We start from the raw sequence: 25,234 nt of genomic DNA on the forward strand, positions 1-25,234 counted from the left end.
GATATCCGCCGCCGTTTGTATCCCGAGAGACCGTACGTTGACATCGTACACAACAACCCCCCAGCTCGGCAAGCGCACTTCCGAATCCTTCCATAAGTGCTTCACACGCTTGCCGGTGGCATCGCATGATCTCTGCTTCCTTTGCCGTGCGTAGGCTGAGCGAAATATCTCCCAATTTCACCGAGACGCTCTTTGAAATGTTTAAGAATAGCTTGGCTGCTTATGCGGCCTCTGTCCTTAACGACGTAAGTCTTTGACAATCTGATCTATTTAGGCCAAGATGCCCAGGTAGTATTAGCGATGTGATGTGTTTTTTAATGTGTTTTATAATGTCTTTTGATATCTTTTTTGATATCTTCTTGGGTGTATATGAAGGCGGTAAAATGCATAAACTGTGCAGACGACCTTTATACATAGTATGTATAATTTTTGATATGAAGATCAGTCACGAGTAGGGTTTGATCGTGGGGCATACCAACCTTGGAAGAATAGTTGGCAGCTTATGCAGCCATTCCCTTGATGACGACGTAGGAGGTTGATAATCTGGATATTCACTTAACTCTTTGAAAATAACGCTACCTACTATGGATCGCTACCTACTATGGATGTTTTGATGTTTGTTTTGATCTCCCTAGGTATGATTCATACGCAGATCGCAGAATGTAATGCCTGGCAGTATACATACAAGTCTACAAACTGAAATGTCTAGTATAACCTGTTGCAAAGAAAATCATATTGATAGAAAAAGCAATGCGTCGATGGTATGATGGATATTGTAAGAATGGTTTGTTAGTAAGGTCGTTAACATCAAAGTCATTATCATGTCTCATAACAGGGCACGGTGTTACAGGCTCCAAGTCGTCATCAAGGCACAGTGGAGGGGGCAGCCTCATTCCCTGTACGATAAAGCATAGCTCGTAGCCGACCCTCTGCGGACTGCAAAGCAGGACTAGATTCTGGCCCAGCGATAGTGGTAGTCCACTTCAGCCAGCCAACGAGGGATTGGATGATTTCCGGACCCGAGCTTCCAATGGCGGGCGAACCATCACTGCCCAGCGCAGGTTGCGGGAGAATATTGGATTCCGCGGAGGACCCATCATTTGCAATGGCCTCCAGATGAACCTCCGACACTACAGCGGCAGTAGCCATCTGAGATGACTGCTGTTCGCCACTGCCAGTAGTAGCATTCTTTGCAAGTAGATCACGTCCGCTATGCTTGGGTCTTGATGCGAATTCGCGCGTGAAAGGAGTCGAGGATATGGTCTCGGAGCCAATAGCGAAAACAGGTTCCGACTCGGAGTCCATGCCTGGAGACAGTGGGGAATGGGGTTGTCTCTGGGTTGTTTGGCCGGATGTAGGATTCTGTTCCTGCATAGACGCGGTATGCCGCAGATTCTCTAGATAACGATGAAACGAGAATGGATGCATATCACGAGCTGGATCAATCGGACTGGCGTCCTCGTCGACAATGACCGCATTGCTGTCATCCGCACGCCGGTCCTCATTAGGCCTGGCCTCCTCAACAGGTCCTAGCGCACTCGACGGAGCACAAATCTCACCCAAAGGCGCGATGTGACTCCCATACTCGTTGGAAAGACTCAGCTTACTCCGTCCACAGATCTCAGCAATGGAGTCCAGAGTGCCACGGATATCAGGCTCGATGGCTTGCAGTATACTCTCAATACTGAAGTCCTTATCCGTCGGGAATGTGACATCAGACTGGGACGGGCGCGTGGGAGCCGAGTTTCTCGAGCCGGAGAATGAGAGGAACCGACGCGCGGACATAGCAGACGGTCGTGTAGATCTATCCTGCGCATCGCCCGAATACGCCCTGACAAGCACCGGGCGCGTGGCGAGTGTCGACGAGCGCCTTCCAGGGGGAGTATCAACTCGGACAGGACGGGATGCAGGCCTCGGGGAACCGTTCAGCTGACGCAGAGCCGTGGCACGATATGCGACGGCGGGGTCTTCGGCGACGGAGTCGTATCGCTGGCTTGTCTGGTGTGAGGGGTCCGCAGCGGGCACGACTGGAGACGCGTGGGATGGAGATAATAGTCGGGACCATCCTTGTCGAGGCAGGGAAGACGACGGCCGTGTACCGGGCAATGTATCCGACTCCATCTCAGTACCGGTTTCGGTAGCGCACAGCTACGTGTAATGCAGGAGACAGCGCAGACACCGACCCCGCTCTGGGGGGGCACAGGACGCCGAGAGGGTTAGGTTTGGCTCACGAGGGGTGTATCCACGTCGCATGCAATGCATATTCTCCAGCATGCTTTGGGGGTTTTGTCTGGATGTAAATTATCCGAACGGGTAGTGGGGGGCGGGCTGGGCTCGGGAGCTTCCCAGATGCGGGGACCACTGAAGTTCTTAATGTGATAGGGTAACTCAGGTTACTGGTACACTGGTGGAAAAATTATTGCAGCAAGATATTCGACATGCTAAAAGGCCAAAAGCAATAGCAAAAAACTGGAATGGCTCTGCCGCGAGTCGAACGCGGGACCCCCCGTTAGCACAATAATAGTACGAGCGGGATGCCTTAACCACTGGGCCACAAAGCCATTTCAACGCCGATTTTTCCAATCTTGGTCGTCTTGTTTACACCAGCTGCAAGCTATAACGAGGCATATGCCACCATCACCACGTTTCCCCCGGTGTTCCCTTATCTATTGCCCACGCTCTGCCCGGACGCACCATGAATCGGTTCCAAGTATGAATCCTTGTGACTCGCATATGTATCTCGTCTAACCTCCTCTAGTTCGGCGACTCCGACGGGTCTGTCTCCGACTTCGATGAAGACCCATCCGGCCTCCCCTTCCCGGAACCGCTATCCCGCACCTCATTCCTCGCCCCTGACTTCGATCCAGCTACTTTCCTGTCGTCATTAACGAATCGACATCAGAGTCTTGAGGATCTGCGACAGGAATTGCGGGGACTAGAGCAATTTTTGAACAAGGAGCTGTTGGATCTTGTCAATGAGAACTACCAGGACTTTCTCTCGCTCGGCAGCGCGCTTCGCGGGGGTGAGGAGAAAGTCGAAGGTGTGAAAGTCGGCGTGCTTTCTTTCCAGCGCGATGTCAAAGCTATCCGGGACAAGGTCGAGGCGCGACGTCAGGAAGTGGAAGAGCTGTTGAATGAGAAGCGACGGCTGCGAACGAACGCCGACGTTGGAAAAGATCTGTTGGACTATGCGGATCGGGTGGAGGAATTGGAACACCGGTTGATGATCGAGGACAAGTCATTGCAAGAAGATGCACCGGATGAATCGGATACAGAGTCCGATTTGTACAGCGGCGAGAGCGAAGACAGCGATGACGATGAGCTAGCGGATGGCACACCCGCAATTTCATTGAAGAGGATGGAACGGCATGCCCAGAAATTTGTCTATTTGACCTCGATAGCTGCCCGGGTCGGCGAAAAGCATCCCTTTCTACTTGCGCAGCAACCACGAGTCGCAAAGATCAAGTCCACAGTGCTCCTGGATCTCAAATCTGCTTTGGAGCAGGCCACCGCAGCAGGTAGTAAACAGGGCAAACGCGATGCTAGAACGATGGCAGTTCTGCGCCTCTACGATCTCATGGGCGAGGATGTTAGTGCCGTCGCCGCGCTAAAGAACCTCAAGCTGTAAAAACAACGTGCTAGGTCCTGAAATTTGGCAATGTGCATTGGTTTGCATACATAGCGTCGGCGTTCGGTCTTATAAAATTCTAATTCAACAATGATACCATGATACACCATGTCCTTTCCTAATAAAACAATAAATTTGTACACGCCAAAGGATATAAGAAAATTGAGTATGTTACATGCCGGTCAAGGCGGAGGTTTGGGGGGAGGCGTCGGAGCGGAACTCGCCGTTGAGTGAGAATCCGGGTCCGTTCGTCGAGCTCAGTACCTGATAGTGTTGTTAGAGGCTAGTTTCCACAAAAAGGGTCAATTAAAGTACTCACCACCTCGTAGACTTCCTTGTTGACACGGTCGGTCAGCGCGGAAGCATCCTTCTTAATCTGGTCAAGGGTCACGCGCATGTTATCGCGCAATTGCTCCGGAGAGAAGCCCAATTGCCCGATAGGCAGACGGATAACGGCATCACGTTCACGGTACACAGTACCACCGCGGAGCATCTCTACTCGCGCAGCCACGTCTTCCACAACGGTACCAGTCTTCGCACTGGGCATCAAACCGCGAGGACCGAGGATACGACCCAGGGCGGCCTTGTTCAGTGCCGGCAAACTCTCCGGGTGGGCGAGACAACGGTCGAACTCAATAGTGCCCGCCTTGACAGCGTCGAACACTTCTTGTTCACCGACAAGAACGGCACCCGCAGCAAGCGCTTCCTTGGCTGCTTTCGAACCGGGAGGACAGATGACACAGATGCGGGATTCGGTTTGGACGGCATGCGGGAATCGGAGCATGTTACGGATGACGGGACCGTCGCGCTTTGTCCGCAGTCGGATGTGCAGTTCGTATTTTTGAACGGAGGGTTCGCGACCAACTTCGATGGCCCGGATATATCTGTAAAACGGAAGGTGTCAATTGATGACCCGGCCATTGACTGACGTCTCAGTGTCAGATGCTCAATACATACCGCATAGCATCACACAGAGCATACTGCGGCATATCTTTCAAATTGATTTGCCGGAACTCCTGGGGTCCCTTTTTGCTCTTGGTAGGCTGCTCTTTCCCCTTCTTTGGTTTGTTCTTGAGACCTCGGACCTGCTGGAAAGTCGAGAAAACGGGGGCGATTGAGGTATTCCGCAGCGGATTCCGGCATGATGAGAGGATTCCGCGTGCCGCAGCGGGCAGTACCGAGCCGGAGGACGACATGTTGGCAGGCGTTGATTTGAGCTGATCCGCTGGATGAAGCAATTGTTTTCTGCCGGATAGCTGCCGGGGTCGGAGAAACGTGGCTCCGGACGGGGACTGTAGATAATGACTGCCCCTCCAGAAATTCACATTGCTTCCCACACTACACTTCTGCGCAATGTCTCAGTACGAGTTGAAAGTGGCCACTCGTGGCAACCACGCGGCGCTCCTGCCCGCGGTTCTCATCGTCACCTCCATCAATGAGGCCCGCCCCACCCCCATCGTCAACATCACCTATGAGGACACTGCTCTTCTCCAGGATGGGGACAAGGCCATTGTGCAGCTCACCAGTGGCTCCAACTCTGTCTTTGGTACTGCCAATGTCATCCAGGAACTTACTACGCACTTCCCTTTCCTGGCTGGCAAGGATTCCAAGGTGGTGAGTTACTACCCCGCGGTCGAGTCATTTTTGGTAACAAAATGTCCCTAACACGATTCTTCGCAATAGGAGACCGAGTGGATCTCTCAGTTGGATTCACTGACCACCTTGGATTTCAAAGCCATCGATCCCGTCCTCCAGCGCCTTGATTCTCACCTCCTCATGCGCTCGTTCGTGGTCGGATACTCTCTGTCTACCCCCGACATTGCCCTTTGGGGTGCTCTCCGAGGCAACCGTGTCGCCGCTGCCGCCCTGAAGAAGGGATCCCTTGTGAACCTAACCCGCTGGTACCGGTTCTTGGAGGAGCTTTGCCCCTGGACTACCGCTGCTGTGGAATCCATGAACGCAGTTGCTAAGGAGAAGAAGGTGGCCAAATCCAAGGAGGGTGCCAGCTACGACATTGCGCTCAAGAACACCGAGAACGGCGTCGTTACCCGATTCCCTCCCGAGCCTTCGTGAGTTGTGACCCAGTCGCTTGGTTTGCTTTGTCCTTGAAACTAATATGGTTCGTTCTAATGTAGTGGATACCTCCACATTGGTCACGCCAAGGCCGCTCTTCTCAACGACTACTTTGCGCACGAGAAGTACAACGGTACTATGCTTCTCAGATTCGACGACACCAACCCTTCGAACGAGAAGCAAGAGTTCGAGGATGCCATCGTAGAGGACCTTGCGCTCATGGGCATTAAGCCCAACAAGATGACGTACACCAGTGACTACTTCGACGAGTTGTACGACTACTGCATCAAGATCATCAAGCAGGGCGACGCCTACGCCGATGATACCGATAAGGAGACCATGGCTGCCCAGAGATGGGACGGCTTGCCTAGCCAGCGTCGCGATCTTTCCCCCGAGGAGAGCTTGTCTCGTCTGGAGGAGATGAAGAACAGCACCCCGGAGGGTCTTCGCTGGTGCATTCGTGCGAAGATTTCCTTCGACTGCCCTAATAAGGCTATGCGTGACCCAGTTATCTACCGCTGCAACCCAGCACCCCACCACCGCACCGGCACCAAGTGGAAGATCTACCCGACTTACGACTTTGCCTGCCCTATTGTTGACTCAATGGAGGGTGTCACCCATGCTCTGCGTACTATTGAGTACCGCGACCGTAACCCCCAGTACCAGTGGATGCTGGACACTATGAAGATGCGCAATGTGCAGGTGTGGGATTTCGCCCGCATGAACTTTGTTCGCACCCTGCTCTCCAAGCGTAAGCTGACCAAGCTGGTCGAGACTGGTCTCGTTTGGGGCTGGGATGATCCTCGCTTCCCTACTATCCGTGGTATCCGTCGCCGCGGTATGACCATTCCTGCTCTGCGGGAATTCATCCTAAAGCAGGGCCCCTCTAAGGCTGTGACCAACTTCGACTGGGGTCTTATCTGGGCTACCAACAAGAAGTACATCGATCCCATTGCCCCGCGCCACACTACCATTTTCAACAAGAACGTTGTCAAGACCACCGTCACCGGTGGCCCTGCTACCCCTTACTCTGAGGAAAAGCCTAGACACATCAAGAACGCTGCCGTCGGTATGAAGAAGGTTGTCTACAGTAGCTCGATCATCCTCGAGCAGGAGGATGTCAAGCTTTTCAAGCCTGACGAGGAGATCACCCTTATGAACTGGGGTAACGCCATCGTGCGTAAGATCAGCACTCATGCTGAGACCGGTATCATTACCGATCTTGAGCTCGAGCTGCACATGGCCGGTGATGTCAAGAAGACCGAGAAGAAGGTTACTTGGCTTGCCACCGAGGGACAGGACCTGGTCCCCGTCGAATTGGTCGATTTCGACCACCTGCTGACCAAGGATTCTCTCGGAGAGGATGATGTTCTGGAGGACTTCCTCAACATGCACACCGAGTTCCGCGAGGAGGGTCTGGCCGACTGCAACGTTGCTGATCTCAAGGAGAGCGACATCATCCAGTTCGACCGCAAGGGTTACTACCGCGTTGACCGTGCTTATGCTCCTGGTAAGCCTGCGGTCTTCTTCAACATTCCTTCCGGCAAGACCAAATAGATGCTGTGTTATGATGTGAAGCATGCTTTATGTGATATATGAAAAGAAGAATGGAAGATGTTTATATGCTTCCACTTCGCGTTCAATAAAATCCATATGAATAGGGATGGCTCTGTAGTGTCGCGTAGGGATTGGGAACCCAGCTTCGCCACAAGTCTGAGGAAACTCTCATCAAGACTGCCCAGCTGTGGCAGATCAACCTGTTCATCGGTGTCAGCTACGGTTTCGGTGTGCGCGCCGATCTGAGCGGCCCCAAGCAGAAGTGGGCTAAAGAGCAGGCCTTCTATAGCTTCATTTTGATGGAACCGTCATTTGTTTGATTCAAATCCAATGGGAGTTGAGGGAATTGAAAGAAGATGGGGGGCAAGGGGCAAGGGGCACTTACCAAGCAAGCAGGTTGATAAAGGCGAGGAGAGAAGAAGAGTTCAAACTGCGGGAAAAGTCCAGGTTTATATAACCTCTATCCTTCATCCCAACTTTATCGTTTGCTCCTGTAGTTTTGGGATGGTTTCTGTCTGAATCCCGAGGCCTTCCACTTGCTACACCAGACAACCATCTCACCCATGGATCCAGTCCATATTTACACCTTTTCCATGGGCATTGCACCCCTACCTACCCATGTCACAATCCCCTACGCATACACATACAAAGGGCTGGATTGGACGCAAGGGCAACTCGTAGCAGGTTGTCTGGGAAGGGTTGTCATGGCGCGTGTTGGGCTTAATACGGTCACATGTGGCCGAATCCAACTGCAATGCGGGTGATCTATCTCCCTGGCAGGTCTGTCTTAAATTCATCTGCCTCGTCGTCGTCGTCTTCTGCGTCCGTTACCACCCGTGGTTTCCAGCCCCATGTTACCCAAACCTTCGACATCACAATAGCAGAAGAAAGTGTCGAGATGCTTGAGTATATATTTGGTTTATTTATACCAGATGTTGTCAGATTGATTTATGACCGATATTGCAACCGCCCAAGTTCAACCCCAAATGCCGATGACCGAATGGTGTATGTCTCCGGGCATCTCGCCTCTCTTAACCTACGACAATACGACCACATGGGCCACCAAGAACCACTCGCTTATATTGATCTTACTCGTCAGATTCAAGAAGCAATCACGGACCTAAGATTCTCACACGTCTTCGGTACCCAGACCCTCGCTCACTAGGCCAAAGATACTGTGATCAATTATGCCGCTCTTCTTAGCCAACATCAACTGCTCCAAAGCCATGTAAACCAGCGCATGGCTCGGCCCAGACATGAGCCCAGCCGACATGAAAAAGCCCCATCCCAGCAGTAATGTGTGACAGCAACGATAGTAAGCTGTTCATTACCATGCTTATACTTTCCATTGCCCAGATTATCTGCTTCACTTTCGGACCGTTTGACTTCTCCCGACCATTCATGAACTGGCGTGGAATGGATGTAAATTCCGCCGGCCGGCTGTCAGCGGAATGGGCACACGTATGACGTTGAAGACTACCTGCATGCATTTAGTTGACATCCGGACAGCCGGCCGTTCCCTACAGCGAAAGTGAGTCTAGCTCATTCATTCACGTATGCTTGAAGGGCTTCCCCAGTTGCTTCGGGTTGATGGCTTTCGAATGACTACAATACTCAACGCCAAATGATTGTCCTAGGATACCTAGGTGCACTAATTGATGATCATATCCACATGCAACCTCGAACATCTGTAGTAATTTTAGAGCGGCAGAATATCCTGCAGTCACAAACACACGGCCTGAGCCCCTATCGTGTGTTCTGGGCTTTCCGAGGGAGCATCTTCCATGATCCGTGGGTGAATTCCTTATTGGCTCGAAGTCAATTCGGGTACCTGCCTGCACCACCAGCTTCTTTCGACCTTAGCGCCGACTGAAGGGTTCTAGCCTTTGCCTGGATTGGTCGAACCAGTATTCTATCGATCAATACCCGGCGGGAGTTTTTCGGGTCGTCCGCGGCTCGTCCCTTTCGAGACCTGGTTTCCCGGCTTCATCCCCCTCGAAGTACCGAGTACGGAGACCAAACAACGAGAATACATGCGTGGGCGTGAGATGTTTCTCCCGAAGGCTTCCTGGCTCGACGTCAGCATGATTTCCTTTGGAATGGGATCATTTCGCTACGCTAACTGTTTTCTTTTCTTTTCTTTTCTACTCTAGATACAATCGCAATTATATTCCCTTCTTTTCATCCTGCAGGTGCTTCGGCGCGGGTAGAACATTGGAAAAGCTCATTTTTTTGGTATCATTGTTTCTTCATTTCTATATCCTGTTTTTCTCGGTGCATTCGTTCTTAATACCATCAATAATATTGTCACCTTTGACAGGTATGTATATATCCGGTCTATCCATGTCGGAATAACTTTTATCTGACTTAAAAAGTGAAACATGACTGGCGAGGGCAAAGCCGAGCGTGCCGACGCTCGCCGCCGCAGCTCACGTATCTCTCGGGCATCTCTGAGCGGGGACTGGAACAGTCTGGACGAGTATGGAAAGCTCGTCAAATATGTGTCGACATTCCATGATGGCGCTGCAGCGGATGAAGAGCGGGGGGAACTGGTCGAGAAACGAGTCTGGTACGCCCCGTGGAAGAAGCGAAAGGTCCACGTCAAAAAGGTCGAGGCGGAAACCGGCAAGTTTCCGGACGAGTGGACCATGACGGATATCCGAGAGGGACTTTCTAGCAATGAAGTTCCACTGCGTCGCCGTCGGGCTGGGTGGAATGAGTTGACGGCCGAGAAGGAGAATCCTATCGCTAAGGTCCTGTCTTACTTCCAGGGTCCAATTCTCTACGGTGAGTCCCCAACGCTCCCTTCCTCCACTACCACGCTGACCTGGGCATAGTCATGGAGTTGGCTGTTTTGCTTGCCGCTGGTCTAGAGGATTGGGTTGACTTCGGTGTCATCATTGGTATCCTGTGTCTGAATGCGTCAGTGGGCTGGTATCAGGAGAAGCAGGCTGCGGATGTGGTTGCGAGTCTCAAGGGTGACATTGCCCTGCGTGCGCAAGTTATTCGTGACAGTACTCAACAAGAATGTCTTGCTAGAGAGTTGGTTCCAGGCGATGTAGTAAGTCTATTTTCGATGGGCCCCAACATTGGTATACCACAGACTTCTAATCAATCGTTTAGGTCATTGTTGGCGAAGGTCAAGTTGTGCCTGCAGACTCCAGGGTCATCTGTGACGTCAAGGATGAACATGGCTGGGAAGAGTTCAACCAACTTCAAGAGCAGGGTATGCTAGGTGGAGGGTCCGAGTCTGATGAAGAGGATGACCCAAGCAAGGCCGATAAGGAAAGGGATGAAGGTGATGGCAAGGCCAAGGAGGAAGACGAACACCAGGCAAAGAAGGCTCGCAGACGTGGTTATCCTATCTTGGCTTGTGATCACTCTGCCATCACGGGCGAGTCGCTTGCCGTGGATCGTTATATGGGAGACATGATCTTTTACACGACTGGCTGCAAGCGTGGCAAGGCGTATGCAGTCGTTCAAACGGGTGCGAGGACTTCCTTCGTTGGCCGCACTGCAACTATGGTGCAATCTGCTAAAGGTGCTGGTCACTTCGAACTTGTCATGGACAATATCGGAACATCTCTCTTGATTCTTGTTATGGCCTGGATCCTCGCTGCGTGGATTGGTGGTTTCTTCCGTCATATTCCTATCGCTTCGCCTGGTCAGCAGACTTTGCTTCACTACACTCTGTCTTTGTTAATCATTGGTGTACCTGTCGGTCTACCTGTTGTGACGACTACCACCATGGCTGTTGGTGCTGCCTATCTGGCAAAAAAGAAAGCCATTGTGCAAAAGCTGACTGCAATTGAATCGCTAGCCGTAAGTCGGCATCAACTTGGACTGCCGTTCAAATACTAACAGTAAAATAGGGTGTTGACATTCTGTGTTCCGACAAGACCGGTACTCTGACGGCAAACAAACTGAGTATTCGTGATCCTTATGTGGCTGAAGGCGTCGATGTTGACTGGATGTTCGCCGTTGCTGCTCTCGCATCCTCGCACAATATTGAATCTCTCGATCCGATTGATAAGGTGACAATCTTGACGCTTAGACAATACCCAAGAGCACGAGAAATCTTGCGACGGGGTTGGTCAACTGAAACTTTCACGCCCTTTGATCCGGTTTCAAAACGCATTGTCACTGTTGCCACCTGCGATGGCATTCGATATACCTGCACCAAAGGCGCTCCGAAAGCCGTGCTTCAATTGACAAACTGCTCAAAGGAGACTGCGGACTTATACAAGGCCAAAGCCCAAGAATTTGCGCATCGAGGCTTCCGCTCTCTGGGTGTTGCTGTTCAAAAGGAAGGCGAAGATTGGGCTTTGCTTGGAATGCTGCCTATGTTTGATCCGCCCCGAGAAGACACAGCCCATACTATTAGCGAAGCGCAGAATCTCGGTATCAGCGTCAAGATGCTCACCGGTGATGCTATTGCCATTGCAAAAGAAACCTGCAAGATGCTGGCTTTGGGCACCAAGGTGTATAACTCAGACAAGCTAATTCACGGCGGTTTGAGTGGTGCTATGGCTAGTGATCTTGTTGAAAAAGCGGACGGCTTTGCCGAGGTATTCCCGGAACACAAATACCAAGTCGTACAAATGCTGCAAGAACGAGGCCACTTGACCGCTATGACCGGTGATGGTGTAAATGACGCACCGTCTCTTAAAAAAGCTGATTGTGGCATTGCCGTTGAAGGCGCCTCGGAAGCCGCCCAGTCTGCATCAGACATCGTATTCCTTGAACCTGGACTTTCGACCATCATTGACTCGATTAAGGTCGCACGTCAAATCTTCCACCGCATGAAGTCATACATCCAGTACCGCATTGCACTATGCTTGCACCTTGAGATCTACCTGGTGACTTCGATGATTATCCTCAATGAAAGCATCCGTGTCGAGCTTATTGTCTTCCTGGCATTATTCGCTGATCTTGCGACCGTTGCGGTGGCCTATGATCATGCATCCTTCGAGTTACGACCTGTTGAATGGCAACTTCCCAAAATCTGGCTCATTTCTTGCGTACTTGGTGTACTTCTCGCCTTAGGTACGTGGGTTATACGAGGCAGCATGTTCCTGAAGTCCGGAGGCATTATCCAAAACTGGGGATCTATTCAAGAGGTTCTCTTTTTGGAAGTGGCGCTCACAGAGAATTGGCTCATTTTTGTCACTCGCGGCATCGACACATGGCCATCTATCCACCTGGTGACCGCGATCCTCGGCGTTGACACTTTGGCTACTATCTTCTGTCTGTTTGGTTGGTTTACCAACGAAGACATGAAGACCAAGCCGGCAGATCACTTTGTAGAGACGAAGAATGGCTGGACTGACATCGTCACTGTTGTACGAATCTGGGGTTATTCACTTGGTGTGTCGATTGTTATCGCTTTGGTATACTTCATCTTGAACAAGATCAAGTGGCTCGATAATATGGGTCGTGTCCAGCGCGACAAGGGGGAGATCAAAATCGAGAGTTTCCTTGCTCACTTGTCTCGTCTTGTGGTTGAGTACGAGGAAGGGGGCGCCCCGAAAGGCCGGTTACGCTTGGCTACAAGCAAGGAGGAGGAGGAGGCTGAGTAAAGGGGTGGGATATCAAGTGGAAGAAGGTATGATGTCCGGAGTCAACTATGATTGGATGTTGAAAGTTTTCTTTTGTCCTGTTCCTGGCCTAATTGGGTGTTGTCGATGGTGATGAAGGTAATCACTATGGCGTGTTGTCGAGGGGAAACATACAAAAGCACGAGGGTGTCTATGCTAATCTCTAATTGTTAAATCTGCTTGCAAGTATCCTAATGGCGCTCAAATACCTCTAGTTTTGTCTTTTGAATTCAATCATTTATTACTATTGTGTGGATGGAAGACATGTGATACTCTCGCAGCTGTAAAAATAACGAACGAGCTGCACCCGTAAGTCCAACAGTGTTTTCATTGTATGATTAATAAAATGTAAGAGTAGCCCCATTCTGAGAAGGCAAAAGCAATCAACATGTTGTAATTTGCAAGCATCAAAAGCCCAAGATTAAATAATGGGTATCACATAGAGGGCAGACGGCAAATTAGATGGGTTGAAAGTAATAAGGCCGAAGGGTGTAAAAGAAGACTGAAGATTCAAACCACAAATGGAAGTGAGCTGAATCTAAAATAACATCAGTGAATTGTAAAGGTTCTTATATCACTCAACAGTCCCATCATGTGCATCCATTTCACAGAGACACGAACTGACAGAAGGAATGAAACTTGTCGACGACAATGCAGGTTTTGCCGCAACCTCAAGCGCTCAGGTACGGTTGCGCTGAGCATGTTGGAGATTGCTGTTTAGATTCTTGAGGAGGCCGCTAGCAGCCTTGTTCGCGTCACGGAGGCCACTTAGTAAACTAAGAAGGTCGATGCCGGTGACAGATTTGATAGTATTATCATCCGATACGTCATTTGATTCACCGCCTGAATTATCGCCGTTGCTCTGCGTGTCATTCTCACTCGAGTGATTATCGTCGTTGCTCTGCGAGTCATCCTCACTCGACTGATCCTCATCCGGCGGGCTAGCATTTGAGGCAGGAGCCGTAGTTGTCTCAGCAGATGTAGTTGTGGAGGCCTTAGGCTTTGCGGTTGGCTTTGCCTCGGTATCCTCAGACTTGGGCTTTGCTGTTGTTGTTGTTGCAGCAAGAGTCGGCTTTGCCTCGGTATCATCAGACTTGGGCTTTGCTGTTGTGGTGGTGAAAGTAGTCGGGTTGGGCTTCTGTTCCTTGGTGTTGGTGGTTTCTTCAGCTGCCTCTTGCGAAGCAGAAGCAGATGAGGAGGAGGAAGACGAGGGTGAGGAGTCGGGTGCATTGGAAGACGGCGTCGTCGTCGAGGTCACCGTCGTGGTTGCCGTGGTTGTCTTCGTTGAGTCAGTGGACGTAGAGGTAGATGCCGAGGTTGACACCGGATCGAGCGACGACGAACCGGAATCATTCGCAGGGCCTAGGCTTTTTCGGACGTCCTCGATAAACCCATCATTGCCGTATGCCTGTGTGGCATCCCACATCATAACACCCCCAAAGCTCTTGAACCTTTTCGTGTATTCAATCACCTTTGCCAACTCAGACGCGGGAATGTACCCCGTGCTAGCTGCAGAAGTAAATGCTGGCACGCCGACAATGACCTTCACATCTTTGTTATTTGACACCGTCTTAGCCCAGTTGTCCCACTCTTCGAAGTTGTATTTGCTGCTTGAGCTGTCGGTGTTGAAGTTGTTGACGCCGCAATAGTTGTTATAGAACTGGACCCAGATAGCGTCGATGTAGACAGGACCGTTGAGGATCTCTTTGTCTGCCTGATCGGGATAGGGGCATTGCGGTGCTGCTGTCAAGTAGAACTTCTGCTTGCTCTTATCAGCCTCCATCAGCGAGCGCAGCTCGTTGGCGAAGGGGGCCATGTGTTGGACATTGGCCTCAAAGTCGAAGTCGAACCCATCCAAGGCGGCGTCACCGAAGGGACGAAGAGCTTTCGAACTCTCTTTCTTGGGGCCAAAAGTCTCCCACATCAGCTTCGCACCGTCCTTGGCATCTTCTTCAGACTTGAAGCCCCCTTCGCTGTAGGTGGCTCCACCGATTGAAAGAAGAATCGTCTTGTCCTTCTTCTGGCACGTCTTGATGTCCTTGCTGGATGTAGTCAGCCGTCTGGTAAATTGTCAGCGGACGGGATATGGATGCTTACGCAATTGAAGGACAGTTCTTCAATTGGGTGCCCTCGAAGACATCGCACTCCTTGCTGGTGACAGAGAAATCAATCTCTGGAGCACCTCCTGGGCCATTGATCATCATGTTGAAGGCAATTGGTATCACCTATGCCATTTTGTTAGCTTATCATCTCAAAAGATTCCCTGGTGTTCGGTTCCTACATCAATGTCATCATCTACAGTCTCGTGTTAGTTCCAACGACCACATTGCAAATATATGGTTCACTCACTATCGCAGTAGTGTGCCAGAGGCTGCTGTAGTTTGTCCCCCTTTCCATTGAAAGAGTTTTGACCTTCAGTATATCTCATGTAAGTATCCACTAGCCTAAACAATGAACGACCACATACCCCAATAAACAACGATGTTGCTGGTCGAGTTCAAGTCCAGCTTCGCCTCTGCTCCTCCAAGTGAAGCCAGCAAAATAGACCAAGGAAGGAGGCCCTGATACCGATGCATGGTGGCAAGGGCAGTACAGTATCTGCTAGGGTCGAATGGCTAGGTATTAATGGAGAAATCAATATATAGAATTAGAGGGTATATAGGGACGCAAACGACAACGACGCGTCAGAACACCGAGCGTCATCATCAATGAGCATAGCGCATCATTAAATAGTATACAGTGGAATTTTGTCCTTGTTATTTTCACAAAACAATGGCCGCATTTCCCATTCAACTGCCTCACCCAGTGAGCACAGCGCATGGTATGATCCACATGTCCACGCCAGCGATCGTAAAGGAGGTTTGGGGTCATTCCTCGATCCCAAATAGGTAAAATGTGTAGGTGATATTGCCAGATGACTATTCCGATTGGATTGCGGGGTGTTTGCGCGCCCTAATCTGCATTCCAGTGTTGTTGTTGTCAGGGGACTGAAGGTAGATCCAAGAATCCACCGAGGGATGAGCATGTGTGGATGTAAAATCTGGTTCTAGGCCATCAGCGTTTGACTTTCCTGCTGTAGAGACCATATCCTATGCCCGGTCATCACTGTCAGGAGCCATATCCCTTGTCATCTGGGCGGTCATCTTGGTGGTCATCTGGGCGGTGGCACACTATTCAGTTGGTCGAACTATACTCGACTGGCACTTCGAAGACGAAATGTTCACAATTGGGTCAAAACTTGTTTAGCTTGCTATTTCTGTTGAAAATTCAAGTTCTTTCGGAAATCTCGAGACTATTTTTCATAAATTCGACGCTACCCCCTCCAGGGCTACAGTATGCAAGCCACTATATATGTCTCACATCTCGATCTGTACCGAGCGGGCTTACCCCATTCGGTTAGCGTCAAATGCTGCATGAGGGCATTCCCAACAAATTTATTTCGATCGCAAAAAGCACGCAGTAAAAATGGCGAGGATAATATAAATAACACCTGGCAATTTTTAAGACGCAAATATTAACACGCAGTCTCTCTAGGAATGTACCGGATCACTTACCGAAAACCTAATTCATGGAAGTGTAGCCAAACTTTTCCCGGAGGAATCCAGAGATGGCTGGGCCAATGGTCATCCTGCTGGTGGCAGCTACGTCAGTCATAGTATAAACACGAGAGAGGCCCCCGCGAGGTCCAAAAATGCCCGGAGTCGCGTTCTCATAAGCTTGAACAGAAGCTAGGGCTGTGTCAGTCAATAGTCTTACTCCAAGCCAGAAATCGATTGGACTCACCAGTCACTTCCACAGGACCAACACCAGTCACAAAAGGTCAGAACACCGAGGCAGATTATAGATGAAATGTATAACGCAGGACCCCGATGCTGCAAAGTTGCCCAGGGGAAATGGTCATTCCCAGCGACTCCAACAAGGACGTGAAATACAGCATGAAGAGCAAGACTGATAGTGATAGGCAATCAGAACCCGATGCGGTCTCGCAGCCATCCAGCTGGGGTACTGAGGAAGAGAGCCGGGACAGAAAGGAGAAAGAACCTTATTCCAACCTGTCTTGGTTTCCATCCAAATGCCTCCTCTGCACACAGAGGAAGTGTGGCATGGAAACTGGTGAGAATGGCCGTGGTCAAGACTGTAACAGCCAATGCTGTCAGCACACGACTATCAAGAAGCAGGAAGACCCAGAAGCCGAATGTAGTAGACGCTTCATGGGGCTCAGTTTGCGTTTGTGAGGGAAGAAGAGACGTTGTTTCATCCGAGCTGTCAGAGGAAGCAGGGGTCGAATCCTGGGGATTTTCTATCATCAATAAACGTACGATGATATCAATGACCAAAGTGCCAACGGGAACACACCACGTCAACCAGTATCCCACAGAATCTAATAGGATACCGGAGACCATGGGCCAGCTGATTATACCAGCGCTGGCAAAAGTCATAATCACACCCATCACCTTGCCCATGTTACTTTCATGCACGGTGTCTGCTGCAGTGGCAAGGCCGACAATCCAAACAGCAGAGCCAGCAATACCCTGAAGGACTCGACCGAGGAGAAGTCCAACGGATGAAGGTGACCATGCAACTAAAATTGTTCCCACGATACACCCCACAAGCGAGAAAAGCGGCGGTGTCCTCCGATTGGGCATATCTCATCACACACGAATACATTTTGTATGTAGTTAGCAAAAGAATTCCATTAGAGCGACACCAGATATCGTAGCCAGAGCTTAGCCAGGCTTTTGCGTTTAGTATGTGCCGCCTTAATTCAACTCAAATGGGCTTTGGTATGTACGTGTGTTCCCTCTTCTAGCCCTGAGCCCCAGACCTCTAAATGCTTTGAAGTATCTCTCTTGTTGAGGAGGCATAGACATAGCAACCATTTAGGATTTGGTATACAAATATTTCCCTTCTCCTGGACTCAGTTCAAACCCTCGAGATCTTGCGTGATATTCACATTCCAGCATACAATAACCAGTACCGCGTACTCCATCATCTGAATGTATCCGAACCCGCGGGCGTAGCAACCACCTCACACTGCACTAGCCTCTAGTGAAGGGGTTTGCAAAGAGGATATTCGACCAGAAATTCCATCATTTCCTCCTTCGGACTACATACCCGCCTTTCCAGAGCGCTGAGTCAGTCATCCTCGGAAACCCAGAGCTTCTTCATGCTAAGGCAGAGTTCCTCAGCCTCCTTCTCAAGCACGTCTAAGAACGCTTCGATTGAATCAGTTGAATCCTTCTTTGGGGCATTGGAGGATATTTTATCACGCTTCTTAGTCGAAGCTATATGACGTTGGTATATCTTTCGCACGGCTCTTTGGTTATCCAAAAGCGATGCAAGATTATGAAACCGGCCGTGAAGTAAGAGTTTCGGTGTCATTCGAAGGCGCTGAAGTGCATATATAGCTTTTGTCTTTCCTGATAGACGGTCGATCGAATTAATTTTATCCGTGTAAGTCATTTTGATCATCAAACTGTGATGAAAGGGTTTAAGAAGGAGATGAAAGACTTTGGAGTTCCCAGGGAATGAATACATAACATATGTATCCATTATTTCAACTTCCGCTTCCCAAAAGGGTAGTAGTGACACGCACCTGCTTTTATGAGATGAGGTCACCTGGGCAACTTCACATCCTCTCACCTGGCAAATTTCATATGAAATCCAAGCCTTCTAGTCATCCTCTATATTTATCTCCCATCTCTGAATTCTCTTTCTCTCCTCCCATTTCCCTTAATCCTTCATCCCAATTCTCTTTGTGATCTGCCTTTTGGTGATCCCTGGGGACTACGCAGTTGCACCAGTACCTCAGTGCAACACATAAGACTCGTCATGTCGACGAACGGACACCAGTCTACGGTATAGTTACCGTGTGAAAATACATGCGCGTCTACAAGTACTCTCAGACGCTCGGAGATGTTATCGATCGGGCTCCCCGTAGTGTGAAAAGGGGTGCTTACTTGGATCTTCGATAGGGGGAGGCCCAATCCAAAACCCGACAATCTTAGGCAAGGGAAAATTAGTCAGAAGTCATTGTGAATGGGACCAGCAAGATAATATTCTCTCTCCTCTTATCTCCTCTATTCGGAGAGGATGAAAGCAAAATACGGTAGCTGGGTTGCAGACATTCATTCGGAACAGCAGATTTCGATATGGTCGAGTCCCACAAGAGCAGACAAGTCTATGTCGCGGGACATAAGGCATACGATTCCCGTCCGCTACCGCGAGGAGGAGTCAGCCCTGGCCGAAGTTATTTTACATCCTTTGCCTCAAATCCCAAGACATGGCCACCTTGTGTTTTTTTCCTTCGACACAAAGTGTAAACGAAAGCCTGTAACACTGAAACCTCTACTGAAAGCTGGCGACCAGAATCCAAATAGTGTGCCTTCAATATCCCTGCGATTTAGCACTTGCTGTCGCTTGACTAGCTCAGCCAAGGGTTCCCGATATTGTGACTGTCCAGCCATCACACCGAAAGTGATTCTGTTGAATAGTCCGTCGATGCGAATGGATAAGAAACAGTTCTGTTTGGATGGAAGCAGAGGTTGTAGTGCCTCTCAGAGTAGGTCCGTTGTAAGACGGGACAGAGTCCTCTCGATGGTAGGGTTGAACTCAGTGACCATGACGAATGGGAGGGTATCGGAGATTTCGACCTTTCGAAGTGGCTCCCCTGCAGGGAAATGGTACACTTCGCCGTCAATACGTCACGCAGGCGAAAACTGATCCGGAGAAGTCGGCAGAACAACATATTTATTTGCTTTGTAAGTGGTGGTTGGGCACTCTGGGATCATCACGCCAGATCGAAATATCAGATTTGGTAGTGATCTTCTCCTATTAAACTTGAATTCTTTGGACTGCTGCTATCATCAGAATGTTAATGTGGTTACACAAGAGGTCACCACAGTGCGAGTTTCCAAATCAGAATCAATTGATTTCTATTTTCTTATTCACATTTCTGAAATATGATGTGTTCTGCTGTAGTAAACGGCTATTTTTTGGAGTTGTACAGACCCAAGAAAAAGGGATAGAAATGATCATAAGCAGTTTGAGATGGCGCATTTCAGATGAAATGCGCTCGGAAGGGAAGGTTTGCAAAGTGTGACGAGACCGCGGGAATGAGGAGATGTCCCTGATGTAAGACTCCAGGGCCGTAGCTTAATGCGGGGGTTGAGCTTCGGAAGGAAGACTGGAATAACCACAAAAAGTTCTGTGTGCGGGTGGGGAAGATCACCAGGAGAGGTGTATACGCTGTACTTGTTGGGGTTGCTACAGATATGTATAACTGTTTCTTGCGAAAACGTGGAAATTATTCTTCGTGGAATTTACAAGGGAAACATACGCAAGTAGTGATGTAAATGGTAGCACAAAACTTGAATGTCAGTGCACCACCTCTTCCATTTCCAAAGAACTGCGCAGGTACTGCATGCAAACTGCCTATTGTAGTCAGGGAAGATGCCTAATATGGCTCTGTTTTTGAACATCTTTTTAAAGCCGCTGACACACTTGTGTTCTCAAGTGGAAATTAAATTGTCGTTCCCTTTGCGTTACATTTGGTACTGCAACTTACAACCTCAAAACTTCCTCTTGTGCCTATAGCTAAGTATTTTCATAATTTGAATCACTGGTCCGCATAGAACCCAAAGCACTCCTTCTCACGGATAGGCTGATGTATAAATTTACTGCTAGTGTCAGCAACTTATGGAGGGTATCCTTAGAGCGCTTTTGGTTATTATGACTGACGCAATTTGATAGAGTATATATTGGCTTGGAGGCAAGAAATCCTCCCCGTGTAACAATCTACGCCTTATATCGTATATCAATACTGTTTTAGTGATGGGCTGCATATCGATGGGACGTGAGGTGCCCATTATGGAATCTTTGCTTTTAAGGATACGAATGGTTCATAATTCCCTACTTTTCCTTGCTGAAGATCTATTTAATTCTCCGCAACTATTGAGAATCTATAAGACTTGCCCTGCACTTCAATCCAGGTTTAACCTCCAGATATTCAGCCACCGATACAACAATGATCAATACTTTCGCAACGGAGGCAGTTCGGATGCTCGAAGAAGTCGGTTGCACCAAAGCCTTCGGTGTATCTGGAGGATATATATTTCCTCTATGGCATTCTTTGGTGTCGTCTACAATTGACGTCTACCACTGTAGTAGCGAGAATGGTGCAACATTTTCAGCAATGGAGCATTCTTTGCACACCAACACAATTGCTGCAGTTTTCGCCACCAGTGGTCCAGGACTCACAAATGCTTTTACAGCTCTTAAGAGCGCTCGGGCTGACGGCGCCAAGGTTATTTTCCTATCGGCAATTACGACGGAAACCGAGCATGATCCAAAGAAAGCGCAAGAGACCTGTCCAGCAAATTTGCGACTTTTCACGGGCGACTCTCTACAATTTCCATTTAGTCAGAGCTTGATTATACGTCATCAAGCTGACCTTGCGAAACTATGGCAAGTGCTGCATGATCTTCAGTCAAGCTATTCAGGCACCCTGGGTGCCTTCATTGCGCCAGATATCCAAAAGTCTTCGGTTGCACCGCTGGTCCGGCATGAAATGCAGAACAGACTTGCCCCAATTTCCGGTGACTCGAAGATCCAACCCTGGATTGACTTTGTTCAAACCAAACTCCAGACAGGGAATCATGTCATCTGGGCAGGATATGGCGCTTTGGAAGCTTCAAAGGATCTCTTGGAGTTGGCCGAGACCTATGACACACCTGTCATGACGACTCCGCGTGCCAAGGGTGTGTTTCCAGAGACACACCCGTTGTCTTGGGGTTGCACCGGTCTTGGAGGCAATGTGGAAGGGAGTCTTCCCAAGGCTAGAAGCAACTGGGGCGTGATCGTACTTGGCTCCCGCTTGGAGGAGGTAAGCTCCTCATTCATGCAACTTGAATGGAAAGAAAGAGAAGTCATTGCGGTCACGGTTGAGCCAGAATATATTCGTCGTAATCTGCCACCACATACAATAGTCATCAACTCCGATGTCCGAGTACTCCTTTCCGGTCTCGTGAAAGCGATCACAATGCCAAAGATATCGACATACAGTTTGGAGCCTTACAAGATTCCTCCAGAGAAAGCCACTCCCAACGGACTGCATCCCATATCGGTGTTGTCAGCAGTTCAGGAGACTGCAATTCGCAAGCACGACTACAAAATTATAGCGGACATTGGCAATACCCTCTCATGGGTCACGCGATATCTTAAGTTTGATCTGCCAGACTACTTCCGCATCAGCACACACGACGCTGCAATGACTCATGCCGCGTGTGGAGTAATTGGAATCGGATCGAACAACAATCCAGTCATTGCAATTGTCGGTGATGGCGCAATGGTTATGCAGAACGAAATCATCACAGCCGTGCGATATCAAATGCCGATTATATGGCTGGTGATGAACGATAGCTGCTATAATATGTGCCAGCAAGTCTTCAACATCGAAGGGGCGAAAGTACCTGATTGCTCTATTCCGCCGATCCAATTTGCTAAATATGGCGAAGCTCTGGGGGCCAGGGGACTGACAGTGGGACCTAGTGAGGACATAAATGAGGCTCTCAACCAAGCAATTGCTTGGAAAGCCCCAACTGTGATTGATGTTAAGATTGATGGTACTATTCCGGCTCCTATCGGCAGTCGTGTTAAATCACTGTCATCTCGTTGAATCAAAATTCCACGCCTGCTTTTTACACAGACTTTCCGCGTTATTTATTTTCATGGTGGCAGTATTTTACAAGGGGGGTTATTGTACCCCAACGTGTGTATTTGTGAATAAATATTAAATACACCTTGTATTTAATATTTATCCAAATTTCGCGTTGCAGGTGACTTATCCTCTTGCGGGGAGAGATAGGGGCTCGGGTTGCCGGAGCTCTCTGTGATATCAAGCTCCTTTAGCTTTTCTGTCGAGTTGAAGGATGACATAGTAGGATGTTTTTTATATTGAGAGATGTCAAGCCACGAAAAGACCAAAAGGGCATAGGTACGAAGTGAAAAACTTTGGCTGCCCTGCGCCAACACGGTCTGGGCGAAATTGGGACCTGGCCTGGCCCCTTTTGTATTCTGACGGTTAGCACAATGACTGCTGGTAAGATACGTCGGCAGCTCACGTCCGAAGAGAGACACGTAGACGGGACCCACTGTAGAATTGAACACGGAGAACCACCTGGGACCAACATGACGTTAGAGAGTGACAAGCACGTAACAAATCTGGCAAAGCCGAGGTTGCTGAACTTGACAAATATGTATTGGAGCACACACAACGTGCCCCCCTAATTACCCGGGGCAGGCTTTGTCTGCAATATGTGTCAGCACCAAATGGCTGGCATTTAATGTATGGAATGCAATTTCCTTCTTTCTAGAGGTCACTTGAATATATTTCTCATCCTCAGTAGCTGGTATTTACCCTAGGGCAAGCGAATCCCTTTGTCCTGCCACGCATTTATTAAGGGTACCTCCCCCTGCCTTGTGCACTCGTGCACTGCGCCGCGTCTTGGATACAAAAGATCTGCAAGATAAAATAAAATAAAATAAAATGTGATAGCATACAATTAGGGTCCAGCCTAGTGCCTGTAGGGTTTGAATAAGAACACTTTCTACTCGGTCTAGACGTATGGCGAGTCTCGGGTCCCTCATTCGGTATCTTCGTCTCGAACTGGCCCAATTTTTTGCAGTCTAACTAATGGATGATAAGTGCGTGTGAAGTAGTATGGCCGGTGATAAATGCCAAGCCTTGGCTTGGCAACAGAACCACTTTTCTAGAAAAGAAAGCTGTCAGGGCCTCATCGCTCCACGTGCCGCATGGAGATAAGCAATTGCCAAGCTTTCATCATCACCTCGTCATGAAGATGATGTTTCACGGGAATTATTAATAATTGAGTACGCATATCCTTCATCCGTTTCAAATATGATTTGCAATCTAGAGGTGGATCTTGGCCCGGGTGGGCACAAGCCCGAGCGTCTTACGTGGTTAATTCTTGGTTTATGATCAGGGCCCGATTGGATCCACTATATACGGCTTGCTTCCCTGGTGAAAGGACGCCTCACCCGTTTTTCCTGGGCTTTCATCATGTTCCGGCCTAGTGCACCCAGCTCGCGTCTCCCCTTCCAATCCTAGAAATGTGTACAACGCTGCGCGAAGATCACGGCGAAGAACGCCGAGACTTGTTCACCATCTGCTGGAGACTATCCTCGCATCTTTCAACGGTGTCAATTTCTGATAGCCCAAGTCTCGTCGGACTCTTTTTTGCGTATAACCTACAGTCCTAAGGCTGATGCAGCTCACCCTTGGCTGTTAATTAAGTCATAAATATTCCGGTTTTTGTTCTTGCCAAGATCACTGCACATACACTAACTTTGCATAACTTTCCCCACTTCCCGTACCAGAATGCTGCAATCCCTTTGCCGACCGTATTCCGAGTCAAGTAGCCGATAGCGACATTTGTTACACGATGAGTAATAGCCATTGCAGATTGGCTGGGGAACACGGTACACCCTGATCGGGGACCGATATCTCCACCTATGATCGTCAGTAGGTCTCGACCTGTGGCTTGTAGTGGATACAAACCTCCCGGGGAGATGAGTAGAACCTTTGTCACGGGCTCTAGCCGCCTATAATCTTCACCAGTGGTTGTCCATCCTCCATTGCCAGCTCTGTGTCAATGGCACAACAACAACAACAACAACAACAACAACAACAGCAACAACAACAACGACGACGGCTCCAGTGAATGTGACATCCCATTTGTCTACATGCGTGGTTAACTGGTCACTCACCGCTCCAATACATAGTGTGACTAGAACCGGGGCGATAAAATGTGTGTGGACTCTTACGTGCCCTTGTCTGTTAACCTAGTGGAGGGAGAGGAAAAATGTAAGTCTAAGAGAGTATCGGTTAGAGTTCAATGCAAGTAGCAACACGTTGTTGGTGGAAGTGCTTTATCTAAACATTCAGGGAGGAGTTGAATTAATTTGCACGGAGTTTGGTCTTTCAGACCAGCAGTGGATCTCCAATGGAAACGATCCAGCCTATGCCCAGGATTGGTGGGATCAATGGTTCCGAAATCGACTTCAGTATATTGGGACAAGCAATAGGATCTTAGCATATTTATAATGTTTATTACCCAATTAGGTAGGTACCTAGGGGTTTTGTTAGGTAATCTAGTATAACCCAAAAACCCAGCTTAGGTCTAAGGTTTAGCCCCAAACCCCAACCCAAAGTTAGGTTAGGTTGGGTTAGGTCCGGGTCCAATTGGGTTCTGGAGAAGCCTAGTTACACCATACCATGGTACTGGTCTTCGTCCTATGACCCGAGCAGATCAATATTCCCGGATCCTAGCTAAATATACAGACGTCCTCTATCCTTATC

At 49.2% G+C, this 25,234-nt stretch overlaps 10 protein-coding genes across 10 annotated transcripts; 5 read left to right on the plus strand and 5 right to left on the minus strand.

The window, feature by feature from the left end:
* Positions 1 to 864: 864 nt before the first annotated feature.
* Positions 865 to 2,121, minus strand: N7471_007099 (uncharacterized protein; the record flags this gene model as incomplete). The annotated part of the gene is made up of 1 exon (XM_057279818.1): positions 865 to 2,121. One exon carries the CDS (start codon positions 2,119 to 2,121, stop codon positions 865 to 867), a length of 1,257 nt encoding a protein of 418 aa, XP_057134078.1.
* Positions 2,122 to 2,638: 517 nt separating this feature from the next.
* N7471_007100 (COG2 family protein) lies at positions 2,639 to 3,689 on the plus strand. The gene is made up of 2 exons (XM_057279819.1): positions 2,639 to 2,710; positions 2,759 to 3,689. Exons 1-2 carry the CDS (start codon positions 2,696 to 2,698, stop codon positions 3,626 to 3,628), a joined length of 885 nt encoding a protein of 294 aa, XP_057134079.1. The 5' UTR covers positions 2,639 to 2,695; the 3' UTR covers positions 3,629 to 3,689.
* A 6-nt stretch (positions 3,690 to 3,695) lies between these two features.
* Positions 3,696 to 4,835, minus strand: N7471_007101 (mitochondrial 54S ribosomal protein uL1m). Its single transcript, XM_057279820.1, has 3 exons — positions 4,586 to 4,835; positions 3,948 to 4,512; positions 3,696 to 3,892 (listed from the first exon to the last, which is right to left on the minus strand). Exons 1-3 carry the CDS (start codon positions 4,822 to 4,824, stop codon positions 3,800 to 3,802), a joined length of 897 nt encoding a protein of 298 aa, XP_057134080.1. The 5' UTR covers positions 4,825 to 4,835; the 3' UTR covers positions 3,696 to 3,799.
* Positions 4,836 to 4,981: 146 nt separating this feature from the next.
* Positions 4,982 to 7,258, plus strand: N7471_007102 (glutamate--tRNA ligase GUS1; the record flags this gene model as incomplete). Its single annotated transcript, XM_057279821.1, has 3 exons — positions 4,982 to 5,242; positions 5,312 to 5,697; positions 5,764 to 7,258. 3 exons carry the CDS (start codon positions 4,982 to 4,984, stop codon positions 7,256 to 7,258), a joined length of 2,142 nt encoding a protein of 713 aa, XP_057134081.1.
* Positions 7,259 to 8,012: 754 nt separating this feature from the next.
* Positions 8,013 to 8,423, plus strand: N7471_007103 (uncharacterized protein; the record flags this gene model as incomplete). Its single annotated transcript, XM_057279822.1, has 1 exon — positions 8,013 to 8,423. The coding sequence occupies one exon, from the start codon at positions 8,013 to 8,015 to the stop codon at positions 8,421 to 8,423; it is 411 nt and encodes a 136-aa protein (XP_057134082.1).
* Positions 8,424 to 9,639: 1,216 nt separating this feature from the next.
* N7471_007104 (putative plasma membrane H(+)ATPase) lies at positions 9,640 to 12,837 on the plus strand (the record flags this gene model as incomplete). The annotated part of the gene is made up of 4 exons (XM_057279823.1): positions 9,640 to 10,045; positions 10,096 to 10,319; positions 10,382 to 11,080; positions 11,131 to 12,837. The coding sequence occupies 4 exons, from the start codon at positions 9,640 to 9,642 to the stop codon at positions 12,835 to 12,837; spliced, it is 3,036 nt and encodes a 1,011-aa protein (XP_057134083.1).
* Positions 12,838 to 13,534: 697 nt separating this feature from the next.
* N7471_007105 (glycoside hydrolase family 18 protein) lies at positions 13,535 to 15,431 on the minus strand (the record flags this gene model as incomplete). Its single annotated transcript, XM_057279824.1, has 5 exons — positions 13,535 to 14,897; positions 14,953 to 15,080; positions 15,137 to 15,150; positions 15,205 to 15,267; positions 15,323 to 15,431. 5 exons carry the CDS (start codon positions 15,429 to 15,431, stop codon positions 13,535 to 13,537), a joined length of 1,677 nt encoding a protein of 558 aa, XP_057134084.1.
* Positions 15,432 to 16,416: 985 nt separating this feature from the next.
* On the minus strand, positions 16,417 to 17,501 carry N7471_007106 (uncharacterized protein; the record flags this gene model as incomplete). Its single annotated transcript, XM_057279825.1, has 3 exons — positions 16,417 to 16,589; positions 16,646 to 16,803; positions 16,828 to 17,501. The coding sequence occupies 3 exons, from the start codon at positions 17,499 to 17,501 to the stop codon at positions 16,417 to 16,419; spliced, it is 1,005 nt and encodes a 334-aa protein (XP_057134085.1).
* A 490-nt stretch (positions 17,502 to 17,991) lies between these two features.
* N7471_007107 (uncharacterized protein) lies at positions 17,992 to 18,318 on the minus strand (the record flags this gene model as incomplete). The annotated part of the gene is made up of 1 exon (XM_057279826.1): positions 17,992 to 18,318. One exon carries the CDS (start codon positions 18,316 to 18,318, stop codon positions 17,992 to 17,994), a length of 327 nt encoding a protein of 108 aa, XP_057134086.1.
* A 2,563-nt stretch (positions 18,319 to 20,881) lies between these two features.
* N7471_007108 (thiamine pyrophosphate-binding protein) lies at positions 20,882 to 22,531 on the plus strand (the record flags this gene model as incomplete). Its single annotated transcript, XM_057279827.1, has 1 exon — positions 20,882 to 22,531. The coding sequence occupies one exon, from the start codon at positions 20,882 to 20,884 to the stop codon at positions 22,529 to 22,531; it is 1,650 nt and encodes a 549-aa protein (XP_057134087.1).
* Positions 22,532 to 25,234: the final 2,703 nt, after the last annotated feature.

The sequence above is a fragment of the Penicillium samsonianum genome, assembly GCF_028829775.1.
Source record: "Penicillium samsonianum strain IBT 33392 chromosome Unknown utg000004l_segment0_segment0, whole genome shotgun sequence".
Taxonomy (NCBI): domain Eukaryota; kingdom Fungi; phylum Ascomycota; class Eurotiomycetes; order Eurotiales; family Aspergillaceae; genus Penicillium; species Penicillium samsonianum.

What these genes read in the sequence shown, in the direction of transcription:
- N7471_007101 (XM_057279820.1), bottom strand. Translation starts at nt 4,824, where the DNA reads ATGTCGTCCTCCGGCTCGGTACTGCCCGCTGCGGCACGCGGAATCCTC. An exon ending in GCTCTGTGTGATGCTATGCG is followed by an intron (nt 4,513 to 4,585) that starts GTATGTATTGAG and finishes TCCGTTTTACAG; the next exon opens with ATATATCCGGGCCATCGAAG. An exon ending in ACAAGGAAGTCTACGAGGTG is followed by an intron (nt 3,893 to 3,947) that starts GTGAGTACTTTA and finishes CAACACTATCAG; the next exon opens with GTACTGAGCTCGACGAACGG.